At 48.3% G+C, this 14,636-nt stretch overlaps 1 protein-coding gene across 9 annotated transcripts in view; it reads right to left on the bottom strand.

The window, feature by feature from the left end:
• LOC140713382 (SH3 domain and tetratricopeptide repeat-containing protein 1-like) overlaps positions 1–14,636 on the bottom strand; it is a 43,545-nt gene that overhangs the window by 10,156 nt on the left and 18,753 nt on the right. For 3 of the 9 annotated variants that reach the window (XM_073023306.1, XM_073023305.1, XM_073023307.1), the window contains 2 exons: positions 4,022–4,202; positions 1,580–2,460 (listed from right to left, as the gene is read on the bottom strand). In XM_073023306.1, the coding sequence (XP_072879407.1) occupies positions 1,580–1,742 (163 nt within the window). In that variant the 5' untranslated portion in view covers positions 1,743–2,460; positions 4,022–4,202. Of the gene's footprint in view, positions 1–1,001; positions 3,455–4,021; positions 4,203–7,558; positions 7,586–14,636 lie in introns of those variants that run through there. The other 6 variants (XM_073023310.1, XM_073023309.1, XM_073023308.1 and 3 more) reach the window with 5 other exon arrangements.

Raw genomic sequence — 14,636 nt, 5'->3', positions numbered from 1 at the left:
CACCCCGGGGAGGGCCTCGTAGGAGGAGGTACCACAGGCTATTGTGCCAAGAGCCACTGGAGGCTGCAGTGGGGGCTGGGGCACTGGGTTCCTGGAGGGTCTCCTTCCAGTAAGAGAATGTCCCTGGGGAAGAAGCCTGGGTCTGAACCCCCCAACCCTCCTTGGGCAGATGTGTGGGACCGGGGCCCCTTCACACGGTCCTTTCCAAAATCTTATCCCTCCTAGGGCCAGGAGTGGGTGCCAGGCCTGTGCTGGAAATGGGCAGGTTTGGTCACAGCCCCTGGGGCTCTGGTCCAGGTCACAGGAGGCACCTCTGAGTGGTCTCACTATGCCATGACAAAGCGCTGCAAGACAGAGGGGACCCACAACAGTATCCCTTGTCTCAGCCATTTCCCTGGACTCAACTTCCTCATCTATTCTCTGTGGCCTAGATTTCGGACAGGCCTGCCCACCTACTGTCCGTTCACTGCTCAGTCTGCAGTGACTGTTCGATAGCACTCCATGGCTCCCCAGTGCTCTTGGGGAAAAGGCCAAGCCACAGCCTGAGGCCCCAGGCCCTGCTTAGCTCTCCAGAAGAGCTTCTCACCATCCAGCACCCAACCCACCCCCTCCCAACTCTGCACCTCCCTGCATAAGCCCTGTTCACTCATCCCCGCTCCCACCCCACTCAACCCCGCTACCACTCCCGCTCACTCACCCCCACTCACACCCCACTCACCCCGCTCACTCTCCCGCTCACTCACCCCATCACACCCCACTCATCCCCGCTCACACCCCCCCACTCACTCCATCACACCTCCACTCACTCACCACCACTCACACCCCACTCATTCCCACTCACTCACCCCCACTCTCTCACCCCTAGGCCTTCACACAGGCTACACCACCAGCCTCTCCTCCACCAACTATTACTTGACTAAATGCTCTCAACCCTCTGGTTCTAGACTAAAGAGGCTTCCCTAACCCAGGGCCAAGTGCTGCCCCGCCATCACGCCATTCACCCTTTTGTGGCTTCTGTGGCCTGAAGCTCACATTCCCACGCTCAGTCTCTGCCACCCGAGGACCCCACAAGCCCCATTTGTGGGTGGGGCCTGGCACACTGCACAACGAGCTGCTTTTGCATGAACTGCTCTGCGGCTTTGGGCAATCACCCGCCCCCGTGTCCTCTGTGAAGTGGGATGACAGGTGCGCAGGCTGCCAACATACCAAGCAGATAACACGGGCACAAGAACTGGTGTTCAGGGCCTGGCTCATGGTGGGGCCCGAAGTCCCAGCGCAGCCGAGCCTGCCTTGATCCCAGGGTTATGTCTAGGAATTCCCAGCATGCAGGACTTTCAGTGCCCAAGGCAGGATGGTCCCTGGGCAAACCAGGAAGAGCTGGCTGCCTCAGTAGGCCACAGAGGGCCTGGCCCTGCATGGGAACCGCCTGTCTCCAGGGCGCTTGCCAACATCTGCTGCTGGACATGGCTCAGCACTTTCGATGGTGGAAAAACCACCACTTGTTTCTGAATCATAAACCCCAGGTGAGCCCTGACCCGAGTGGCCCCAGAAGGCTCACAGGAGGAACTAGGGCACTCACTCTCCACATGGCCTATTTCTACGGTGACCAGAAGGGCCCACTCATAGTAGCCCTTGCCCTGCTGGGCTGGGCCCTGGCGGGTGCAGAGGTGGCCCAGCTGCAGGAGTACGTGGGTGAAGTCTCGGCCACACTCCCTGCAGGGCAGCCTCGAGAACAGCCGCATGGCCCCCAGGAGGTAGTGCTGGGCCAGCCTGCTGGCACTTGCATGCAGGCACAGGGTCCCGAAATTGGCCAGCACCACTGCCTGGTTCCTCCAATGGCCCAGGTCCCAAGCCGCTCATAAGGCGCAGTAGTAGCCCTCAGCTGCCTGCCTCGTCCGGCCTGTCCTCTTCACAGCCACGGCCAGCATGTTGGCCATTACACCCTCTGGTCCTCTCTGGCCACCACTGCATCCTGGACAGACTGCAGGATGTTCAGGGTCACCAGGCTCTGTCCATGAAGCACGTGAAGCCAGGCCAGGGCCACCAGGCAGTCCACGATGGCATGGACTCTGGTCATGAAGAGGCCAGCTTTCTTGGCCGCCCCTCGGGCATGTGCCAGGCACTCAGTCAGCTCCTCCTCGTCTCTAAAGCTGCAGAACATGCCGCTCAGCCATGGCAGTGCCACGTCGTACAGGCCACAGAAGCTGGCCTTGTACCCGGGGGCGTTCAGGAACAGCAGCAGTGAGCTCAGGGCCTCTGGGTCCTCCCAGTCGTCCTCAGCTTCCAAGAAGAAGGAGGGGTCCTCGGGGTCCTGCAAGCTCACGTTGCTGGATGCCGCACAGAGACCCCAGGACGCTGGCTCCAGGGGGCAGCCTGGGCAGGTCTTGCATTGTTCCAGAACATTCTTCACCTTCGACAGGGTCTCCTGTGGATCCAGGCCCAGACAAGATGGAGGTATTTCTGCAAGTCACAAAAACACCTAGACATATTAGAGTCCGGCAGTGAGTCCTTGGTCCACTGGGGGCAGGGTCCCCACATCCCCGCCCTCTGTGTCCCCGGCGCAGCTTGCCATGAGCCCTTAAGAATTATGTGCAACGCAAATTCGGGGCCTGGAGCACGTACGAACTCCGGCACTACGGGGACAGAGAGAACACGCAGGCCCGTGGCCCGACTCTCCTACAAAATCACCCTCCTGTCCTGTTTTGTCGCCCACCTGACAGCAAGGTTTTAGGAGACTGTGTCAGAACAGTGACCCCTCAGAGATGCCTTTCCCTTTAGAAAGAATCAAAGCCTTCTAACTGGACCCATGTATATGCAGCACCACAAATACAAATGTAACTTCTGTCAGCATATTGGGCCCCCCGGTGGGGTACAGGAATCCATGAAATCCTCAACAGCCAATCAGAGCTATGGATCAGCTCAAAAGCTGCTATGCAAAATTGGTAAAGCCACCAACGGCACAGGACAGGGGTGTTGTACCCATGTACCCAGCTCCGTGCAGGGAAACGGACCATCCCTGCAGGAAGGATGGGAAAGCTGCCAGGCCCCTGTGGCCACCTTCACCGTGGATGGTCTGAAAACCTGAAGCCCACGGTTCCTAAAGGGTTAACAAAGGCCAGACTGCTCCAGCAGCCCACTGGTGTCTGCTGGCTTTGGTGGATTCCTAGCCAAAGCCCCCTCCCAGAGGTGAGCAAACAAGCGCATTTCCTGTTGGAAAACCTGGGATGAAAGGAGGCATTACTGGGAAGGGAAAAACCTAGATTTAAACCGACCCTCTGTTTCAAGCTCACATGCAAAAAATATGTTCAATACAAACTGCCTCCTTATTCATCTGTAAAGCCTTAGAATTAAAAAAATAAATAAATATGATTTAGAGGCAAATGTCTGACTTGACTACACTAGATTAGCTAAGAAATCGCCCCCACCCGGCAGAGGCACACAGCCCCTCCCAGCCACTACCCTGGTCTCCGGGGCAGCTGGAGAGCCACGTGCCTTTGCTCCAGTGACTTTGGCAGAGGGTGGAACCACCCCCTCCCTGAGGCAAAACTACAACAGCCTTCCCTTCCCCCCTGGCTCCCCTCAGGAAGGAGCAGACCCTTCAGAGACCTCAGTTGAGGCCCCTGCAACCTAAGGCTCTGAATTCTGCTACCCGCTGAGGGCAGTGTGGCCTCCCATCTCTGAGGCAGAGCACAGGGTGAACTGCAGCTTCTCCAGGTCATGAAAAAGGAACCCACAGCTACATGTGGGTCCCAGCAGTGGAAAGGATGCCCCATCTCGGTCGGGGACCAGGCGGGGGTCAGCATGTTCATTGGAAGAAATGTGGGACCTCACGGCCTCCAGTGTCAGAGTAGACGGGAGGTTCAGGCCCACCTCAGGCGATGTCCCTCAAGTCCCCAGCCCACACCACAGAGGGGTGACAGCCGCATCCAATGCCCACCGTACTCACCTCTGTCCCCTCCCCTGCCGTTACTCCAAAGCCCAGCTCATAACCAGAGAAGCCTGAGCCACGGGCAAAACCTACCTTGTTCCTGCGGCTGCTCGGTCTCAGCTTCCTCTACTGAGTCTGGCAAGGGAGAACAGAGAAGCAATGAACACCCCCAGCCAGCACCTCTGGTCCCATGTCAGGTTGAGCTGGTGTCGGTGTTGCAGGATGAGAGCATTGCAGGGTGCAAGGGTTGAAAGTCATATCGTCCTCTTCCCTCCTGGATCATGGGAACAACATCACTGTGTGGTGTACACTTTCTGCGATATTGGGAGTAACATTGTCTTCTGTGCCTTGGAATATTAAGGACAATATCACGGGGGGACGTGTACATCTTCTGCAATATTGGGAATAATATTACCCTCTCTCTCCCTGCATACTAAGAAAGATATCACAGAGTACGTGTTCACCTCCTGCGATATGGGGATTGATACCATCTTCTCCCCTTCCAGATATCAGGAAGAGTATCACACGGGGCTGTACGGTGTCTGAGATACTAGGAGTAATATCAACCTCTCAGCCTTGGAATATCAAGAAGAATATCACAGGGTGGATGTACACCCCCTGCCATATTGGGAGTAACATCAGCCTCTCCTCTCCATGGATATTAGGAACAATATCCCAGGCTGGGTGTACGCCTCCTGCTCTATGGGGAATCATATCTTCCTCTCCCAGGATATTAATAACAATATCGCAGGGTGGGTGAACACAGCCTGCGATACTGGAATTATTATCATCCTCTCCCCCTCCAGATACTAGGAACCATATCACAGAAGAGCTATACCCTCCCTGGGATATTGGGAGTAATATCATATGCTTCTTCCATGAATATCAGGAGCAATATCACCGGGTGGCTGTCCATTCATTGTTATGTTGGGAGTCATGTCATATTCTACCCCTCTCAATATTAGGATCAGTGTCACAGGGTGAGTGTATACCTACTGTGGTATTAAAACTAAAATCATGCTCTCTGTCCCTAGATATTAGGAACAACATCACAGGTAGGTGTGAACCCCCTGCAGTATTAGAAGCAATAATATGATTAATTAGCAAACATCAATCATCGATTTTAATAATTATCAGGCTAGTCTCGAACTCTTGACCTCAGGTGATCTGCCCGCCTCAGCCTCCCAAAGTGCTGGAATTACAGGCGTGAGCCACGGCGCCCAGCCAACACTACTTGACATCCCTTTTTGGACCTCATATTTAGCATGCGGAAAACACACTTTTGATTCCCCCTACTATAACCCACTCCTCCCATAGTCTTCCCGATCCCAATAACAGCATCTCTAGTCTTCCAGTTACTCAGGCCAAAATCCTTGACATCATCCTTAAAACTTCTTTTTCTCTCTCTTGTCATCCAACCCATTTAAACTCTCCTTTCAAAATATGTGCCAGACCTAACCACTTCTCACCTTCCTCATCATTTCCAACCAGGTCCAGCCCTCATCATAGCGCTCTGGGTTACGGCAAAAGCCTCCCAATCGCCAGGCACAGTGGCTCACGCCTGTAATCCCAGCACTTTGGTTGGCCAAGGCAGATGAATCATCAGAGGTCAGGAGTTCAAGACCAGCCTGGCCAACATGGTGAAACCCCTCTACTAAAAATATAAAAAATTAGCCGAACATGGTGGTGGGCGCCTGTAATCCCAGCTATCCGGGAGACTGAAGCAGGAGAATCACTTGAACTCAGAAGGCAGAGGTTAGAGTGAGCCGAGATTGTGCCATTGCACTCCAGCCTGGGTGACAAGAGCGAAACTCCATCTTAGAAGGTAAAAAAAAAAAAAAAAAAGCTTCCCAACCCACCTCTCTCCTTCCACCTTTCACCCTGCCCTGCATTCTACCTTCCTCTCTCAAACATTTCAGAAAAAAAAAAATTATATCCACAGAGAGGGAAAGTACAAATGGGGTGAAATGTTTGGGGAATCTGAGGGAAGAGTATATGGGAATTGTCTGTACTATTTTTGCAACTTTTCCATAAGTCTGAATTATTTCGAATTCAAGAGTTAAACAAAGAAAAAAAAAAACATTATCTCCCTTTGTGAATCCATCCTGTCTTTCCCCTGGCAACTTAAGGACACTCTCAACTAACACATCTATTTTTTCATGAACACTAAAAGAACCCTTGCCGAGTTTTGACTTTCTGTGCTTGGCAGTAGAAGTGTGTGTGTGTATGTGTGTGGTGTGTATGTATATATAGAGAGGGAGAAATATATATATGAGTATATATATAAATATATACTATATTTACAATGGTAATGTATATATATATAAATATATGTGTGTGTGTAGATATATATAATACGTACCCCATAGCCTGTCCTTAACCAGTTCTAAACTTAGTCCGAAAAACACACATCTAAGCACAGAATTTCAAAATAATACGATGAATATTTTGATAGAGGGATGTGTTGCTATGGAACACGCTGCTAAGACACAAAACCTCCTAGATGGGACAATGAATGAACGAAGTTTGCACCTATAGGCACCCCCTCTGATATCCCCTCAAACCTTTATAGTTATATGCATTTGCTTCCGCCAGGACCCCTATTTCATAAGGGTTAGTTCTAGAGTCTAGCAAGTTCCTACTACAGCTGGCACACATATGCCATTCAAAAATCAGTGGCGGAGTGAATGACGAGTTAAGAACCGTTTGTCAGCCAGTGCTCAGTAATACAACATGCACTGGTATGCAAATGATATTTTTGTTGAAAGCAACAGCAGGATCACAAATTATCTTTCCAGAGAAAGCAAACCTCAAAAGCTTCTTTACCCTACTAAAGCACATTATAAGAAGCTCCCCTTATATAAAAGAAAACCTCCTCATTCGTTATCAATGGCATGTAAACCTAATAAGCCTCCGTCTCTGATGACATCTCTTCCATCCCCAGGGCTAGATAAAGGAGGTTCTGGAAACCCTGGGAGTTGTGAAGGTGGCTCCCAGCTCTGACAGTCTTGAACCCTGCATGCGTGGAGGTCACACAGCAGAAGAACAACAGAGGGAAGCATCATCAGGCTTCGAATATGTTTGAACCAGAGATAGCAAATAGGCTGCAGCCAACTGAAAACACCAGAGATTCATGGTGGCCACCTGAGGGGTTGTGCTCTTAAAAAACAAAAATAAAAAATAAAAATTAAAAAATTAAGAAAGGAAGGGGTCAAGAATCCATCAGGTCTGACTGAGACGTGTATCAGTGACTAACACCCCGTATGGCAAAAGTACTCCGGTGCGCTTTGGGTACTCACAGCTTCAGCAGTATTCAAAGGCGTGTGCTCCCCTAAGACTAAGCCACGGGAATACCCCCAGCAACACTGCCAGGAGAAACGTCTCCCATGGATTTGGCTAGAAATACAGTTGTCTTTAACAAATTCACACTGAATAAATCCTGACTTATTAGAGCCTGTGAGAATGGCATTCTCAATGATAACAGTTATCACTACAATCTCCAAACATCTGCGATCCTGCAGGGAGGAGCTGTGACAGTGCAGGCCACAGGCCACATGTCCAGAATGTTTCCCAGATTGCCTGTTACAGAATAAAAGAAATGAATCCCCCCCCAAGAATGTCTTCACTCACATTTAGCCAGTTGTTCCTTTGTGTGCATCTCTGTGCTAAAATGGCCATTCTTCCCCACAGCCTGAAGTCATATGCTAAAATAAAAGAGACTCACATGAAGTCAGAACCATGCAGATGCAAGGAAACCACCACAAAGGAAATGGGCTGGAGAGTGTGGCCAGGAGGATGGTACTTCCCAGGAAGCAATTACTTCATCTCTGCCCATGAAGCAGGCAGCTGTTATTGTCCCCCAGGCCCACGCCAGCCACTCAAAGTAGGTTCTAACCAAACTACCTCCAACAATCAATATAAATACACCACACAATTGGCTTCTGAAAGGACACCTTGCAACCAACAAGAAACTGTTAGCACAACTTTGACAAACTGTACAACTAAAAACCTTGGAAAGGGATAAACACTGCCACATTTTGACGCAAATACTGCTACGTGGTAGCACCGCAATAATTCACTGAAACAAAAGAATGAATGAGGAATACGTTTATATAGGAATCAGAGGAAGCATGACTAATCATTTAAAGAAATAGGTCAAGAAACTGCTAGGTTCAAATGCTACCGTGAGACACTGTCAGGGCCTTAGGCAAATTCACTTCTCTTGGTCCTGTTTCTAGGTTCATGAAAAACCAGCTTTGGATTAGGGAATCTATTGCTTCCCCAAGTCTTCCTTCTGTGATTCCAGCCCAGATTTTAGGACTGCTTTCCCACTTGGTATATGAAAGCACTTTCGATGTAGAATAGCACTAGTACATTTCTGTGTTGAATGCGGTTTGGGACCTACTCTATGAGGCAGAATATCATCATGTAACTTTAAACGTGACGACAAGGCGCACTCTAGATAAGGATAACACATAAGATGTGGCCATACACCTGTGCATGCCTGACAGGGAGATGGGGAAGTCTCATTTAATGAAGCCAGGGTGCCTGTTGCACCTGAACATCCTCAGTCCACGTCAAGTTCACAACGTCCTTCTGACATCAAACCACAGGTATCACATACTTTTCCATACTTTCCACCCAAGATTAAAATATGCAGAGCACCGTGATAAAGACACCTCCATTCCCAGCATGTTGGCTTTCATTCCATAGAATTACATACTTTCGGTGCAAAATGGTGACCAGGTTCCAGCGGCAAGCAAGACTGGACTCAGTGGGGACAGCAGGCCCTGCAGGAGCCACCACTCCTGTCGCCACAGTCTGATGCAGCTGCAGAGAAGCTGTGGCTGAGGCCATTCACTTTGTGAGAGAACCGCACAGGAGGGAAAAGGTAGGGAAGAGGGCAATGTCATGCTTCTGAGCCCAAGCCAAGGAATCGCATCCCCTGTGACTTGCACTTATATGCCCAGATGACCTGAAGTAACTGAAGAATCATAAAAGAAGTGCAAATGCCCTGTCCCACCTTAACTGATGACATTCTACCACAAAAGAAGTGAAAATGACCGGTCCTTGCCTTAAGCGATTATATTATCTTGTGAAATTCCTTTTCCTGGCTCAAAAAGCTCCCACACTGAGCACCTTGTGACCCCCACTCCTGCCCACCAGAGAACAACCCCCCTTTGACTGTAATTTTCCTTTACCTACCCAAATCCTATAAAACGCCCCCACCCTTATCTCCCTTCGCTGACTCTCTTTTTCAGACTCAGCCCGCCTGCACCCAGGTGATTAAAAAGCTTTATTGCTCAAACAAAGCCTGTTTGGTGGTCTCTTCACAGGGACGTGCATGACAGGCAGGTGCAGAGCCAGGGAAGGGCCAGTGATGAGAACAGAAAGGAATGCGTCTCCCTGTACACACACTCGGATTTTATGACAATGTGCGCAGGGGGCTGAACTGGATGCCTGAGAACATTCCTCCAAGTTCTTTTGCTGATTTTCTAAATATTGGTGTAAAATCTGAACTCAGACAAAATTTTTTTAAATCGCTTCAATCAACATCTTTGTCTAGTGCTCAGCATCATATCTACATGATCATCTAGAAAACCAACTTCTGTTCTAAGGCTCACATCTTCCTATTAAGTCCCAGGGATTTTACAAGGGAATGCACCTCTCATTCGCATCAAGAACACACACAACTACTGTTAAAGAAATGATTAAATTGCTTACATAATTTTTTAAACACCCAGATTTGAAATACAACAGAGACAACTTTTTGATAGCCCTGCTTTCCAACTGCGAACTGCGAGTGGAGAAAATAACCTACCATGATTTCTAACCAGTCAACAACCTGTCTTCCCTGGCTGCAGTAGGAGCAATCTTTCTGAGCTCAGGATGAAAAAGAACCCAGCTGGTTAGGGGACAGACAATCTTCAGTTCTCAGTGGACTTCCCGGGTCCCAAATCCCCATGTGACACGTGGAAGTAAACAGCTATCATTGACCAAGCATCTGAATGCTTATCTCACCTCGCCATCTGATTCTCCTGCCATGCAAATTTAAAATTAATAAGCCTGCTATTAGAGAACAGAGTTGGTGCTACATCTGTCTTCCTAAAATTATGGATAATTACCAGCCCACAATGGCTTCTAATCAGATTTGAGTAGTCCCTTAGACAGGAAGCTAAAGTGCCTCAGCCCTAAACTGAGAAGAAAACAGAAACTGGAATGCTCTAGGTTTGATTTTTTCCCCCTTGTTCTAAAGTTGCTGTTCATGAATCTCCTTCTACTGTCTTGTTTATAAAATGTATGAGAAACAGGGAAATTCAAAGACATGATAGAAATGGCCACGTTTTCTAGGTACAAACTTTGTGAACATTATTTTTAGGTGTTGGGCTTTTTCTCCACAAATTGTGAGCCTGGAGTACATTTTCTCCCTCGTGGTTACACATTCAGAGTCAGGGAAAGTGGCTTTAGGAGTAAAGAGGGGAGTGCAGTGAGAAGTGACCGGACACTGAGAAGGACAGACAGGGACTCTACCTTGGTGGCCTACAGCATTCCTGGGCCTCCGACTTTACTTTTCTATCTGTACAAGGGATCTAAAGGCCCGTGATTCTAGGCCATGACAGCTCTTCATACACACATACGCAAACATCACACGCCTGTGTGAAAAGCTGTGACACTGGCTGATTTCCTGAAGAAGTTATCTTGTATCATTTCTACTCAAATACTCCACCTCCTTCCAGACAAGTATCTGAGGATGATGGGCTATCCCACAGCCATGTGTGTAACCTCTGCTGCTTATGATCCCTGTTCATATAGCATTTTCCAAAAGCATTTGGTGTGAACTGACAGAAGAAAGAAGAATAAGGTTCTTTCAGCCCATTCATTCATTCATTCATTCATTCAACAAATATTGACTATCTATGTGCCAGGCACTGGTGATATAACAGCGAACATATATTTTTGTAGGTAGCGACAGACAACCAAAAAGTATGTTAAAGAGTGATCAATACTGTAGAGGAAAATACACCAGGAAACAGGAAAGAAGAATACCCCTAGCCACCCTACACTGGGGTGACGCTAGTGTTACAAAATGGAAACAGCGGCCGGGGGCGGTGGCTCACACCTGTACTCTCAGTTCTTTGGGGGACTGAGGCAGGCAGATCACCTGAGTTCAGGAGTTCAAGATCAGCCTGACCAACATGACGAAACCTTGTCTCCACTAAAAACATAAAAATTAGCTGGACGTGGTGGCACACAACTGTAATCTCAGTTACTCAGGAAGCTGAGGCACAAGAATCACTTGAACCTGGGAGGCAGAGGTTGGAGTGAACCGAGATCGTGCCACTGCACTCCAGCCTGGGTGACAGAGCAAGACTCTGTCTCAAAAAATGTAATAAAAAAAAAAATGTAAACAGAGAATAAGATACCAAAAGAAAGAACATGAACGATTAATTGTAACAAAAGCCTTTGTAAGCTGATTCTTTCCTTCCTGGATCCTTGTCCCTTACAAATGGAAAAAGAGGGCGGAGAGGGGGTAGTATCCAAATGATGTTGTAAGATGGCTTCGGGTTTCAGATGTCTGACAGCCATACTCATGTACTTCAAGGAAAAAGCTCTAGCTCTATAAGCAATCTGGGCAATGGTTTAATGATCCTGTAAGATCAGTACCATATTCTCTCATTTTTCATAGATGAGGAAACTGAGGCATAGAAAGGCTAAGTAAATTGTCCATGGTCACAGGTGATTTAGAAACTTTTCTTCAAACTTTCAAAAGTTAACTACTGCCACTATTACACATGGGTTTTTGTTTGTTTGTTTTTGTCTGTTTTGAGACAAGGTCTTGCTCTGACCAGGCTGGAGTGCAGTGGCGTGATGATGGTTCACTGCAGCCTCGACTTCCCGGGCTCAAGTGATTCTCGCACCTCAGCCTCTCCAGTAGCTGGGATTACAGGCATAAGCCAATACACCTGGCTAATTTTTTAATTTTTATTTTTTGTAGGGATGGGCTTTCACCATGTTGCCCAGACTGGTTCCAAACTCTGGGCTCAAGAGATCCTCCCAGGTTGGCCTCCCAAAGTGCTGGGATTACAGGTGTAAGCCACTGTGCACAGCCCTACAAATGTGACTCATACAAAGTGAGAGCAGTGAGCAGGAAGAGAACAGAGACTTCAGCGAGTCTCCTGGCTGTGTCAACGCCGTATCCCTCCTCCATACCGTAATGTGTCTACACCCACCAAGCTCCTAGACGTTGAAGGCAGGCCAGCTCAGAGACGAAACAGCAGTCAAGAAAGAGAAGATGCAGACATGCGTCTTGATTTCAGCTCGAGCGTGCCTCTCTGCCCTGCAGCTGCACAGGCAGGAACCAGGGGCCGTGAGTCTCAGGCAGTGTGTTCGGTTCCTGGCTGGTAATCTTTTGGGAGACCATCCCATACAATTGGTGTTACACTTCTCAAAAAGGAAGTGTGAGTTTTATAGAAAAATCGATTCCGTTTGGGAGAAAGGCCTAATAAAACCACAAAAGGATAACACATTCATACAACAACAAATTCAATTCATCTGTCACAAACTGAAATGCCAAAGCCATCTGGGCACACAGCTGCTTTTCTGAGCTGAAATTCAACTTCAGTTGAGAAACAGGTCAACTTTGCTAAAAAGATTTCTTTTTCACATGCCTCCAATAAAAATTCCTTTCCCTCACTTGTCATTTTCCAGATTTAATGACTCTGTTGGCCTTTCTTTCATTTAGGCTGTGAACACTGACTACATGTCTAATACCGCCAGGACTCCAAGGGAGGCACCCTAGGGAACACAGATGACCACAGCACAGCGACAACCTCAAGGAGCACAGACAGGGAAGGCAAGATGATACAATCGAAGACTTCACACAGAAAAGAACTTGGCATCCATACCCCGTCCCATTTCTAGAAAACAACGATGCTCACTTAGGAACATTTACCGAACAGCCTGCAGTGTGGAGGCAGCACGAGGGGGTTCCATGCGGGGAAGAGCACCTTCAGAAGGGGGCGAGCAAGCAACGTGGAGGCAGGAGACGCCCCCACGCACAAGGGCCAGCCTGGGGGCCTGCAGAACTGCCCATGCATCTGGGAAGAGGGAGAGAGGACAAGATACTTAAATGCTCCAAAACGAATAGAAGCCTCCCAAGAACCTCCCCCGAAATGGGGCAGGGATTTACAAAAGACCAAACCGAGCATGCGCAGTTACCTGAACATAGCGCCACCAGAGCGAGCTATCAAGGAAGAAACAGGGTCACTAGAAGCCTGAGCCTCTACTCGCAGCTCTGCGACTCATTCACCCTATGACCTTGGTGAAGGCTCTTAGCTTCTGTGAGCCACAAGAGAATCATGGGAAAACAGAAGATATGAAAGTGCTCTACCTTTTTCACAGAACTGCTGAGGGAATAAAATCAGATAACGGATTTTAAAATTCTCTGTGAATTACAAAGCGAAATGCAAACTTATGAAATCATTCCTACCATTAATAACAGTACTGTAAAATTAAGAGAAGAGTTAAGACCACAGCATTTTCCATCCCCCGACTCCCGAGAGAAACAGTGAGTCCAGCTGACGTATTTGGGCAACCCCAGTATCTAGGCTTTGAGAGTCTCAAACAGCTCATGAACTCTGACAGTATCACTCCAGCCCAGTGCTCATGAAGTTCTCCAAGACAGCCAACTGACCTAAAATACTACAGCTTTTTCAGCTGGACTTGAAGCCCTCCAAGCTCACAGCACAGCTAAACAATGAAGAAGAGGTTTTCTGCCACTAGATTCAAAAGCTGGCTTTCGTAGATTCCCATAGAAAGAACATTCAAGGCCAGGCATGGCGGCGCATGCCTGTAATCCCAGCAATTTGGGAAGCCGAGGCAGGAAGATCACCTGAGGTCAGAAGTTCAAGAACAGCCTGGCCAATATGGCAAAGTCCCATCTGTACTAAAAATACAAAAATTAGCCGGGCATGCTGGCGGGCACCTGTAATTCCAGCTACTCAGGAGGCTGAGGCAGGAAAATCCCTTGAACTCAGGAGGTCGAGGTTGCAGTGAGCTGAGATCACGCCACTGCACTCCAGCCTGGGCGACAAGAGCGAAAGTCCATCTCAAAGAAAAAAAAAAAGAAAGAGCATTCTTTTTTGCTGATGTTAAATTTCCTGTGCTTAACACAGAGAAATCATACAACACTGAAATCCTGAAAAACATATCATAAAAAGCATTTAGTGACTGAAAAGACATTCAATATAACCTGTAACAGTGAGTTCCCCTCCTCTTTCCAGCCAGCTCCACTAACGCTGTGACCCTTAACAATGCTTTCACTAACACAGAGGAAAATTAATAGGACCACTTATCCCTCTCAGCTGACAGCTAAACCACTGTTTCTCCCTGGGCTCACTAAAGATGACCTTTACCCAAAACCAGGCTGCAACGACCCTGTAGATGTTGACTAACAATTTCAAAATTCCCATATTCTTTGTCCCCTCCTAAGGAAGATGAACTGAAGTCAGGTGTCTCCAAGTCAGAACTAACAGAGGCCTTAAACATCAGATGGCCCATTCCTTTCTTTGACAACCGGGGGATTTAAAGCTGAGCTTATGGAAGAAAACAGCCTGTTTAGTAACAAAGCGAAAACCAAACCCTAGTCACCCAACCTCTGGTCCAGAACTCCTGCGACATTCCAGCACCCATACAGGATGTGTCTCCC

The sequence above is a fragment of the Chlorocebus sabaeus genome, chromosome 14 (genome assembly GCF_047675955.1).
Source record: "Chlorocebus sabaeus isolate Y175 chromosome 14, mChlSab1.0.hap1, whole genome shotgun sequence".
In the NCBI taxonomy this organism is placed as follows: domain Eukaryota; kingdom Metazoa; phylum Chordata; class Mammalia; order Primates; family Cercopithecidae; genus Chlorocebus; species Chlorocebus sabaeus.
This window is presented reverse-complemented; position numbering and strand designations above follow the sequence as displayed.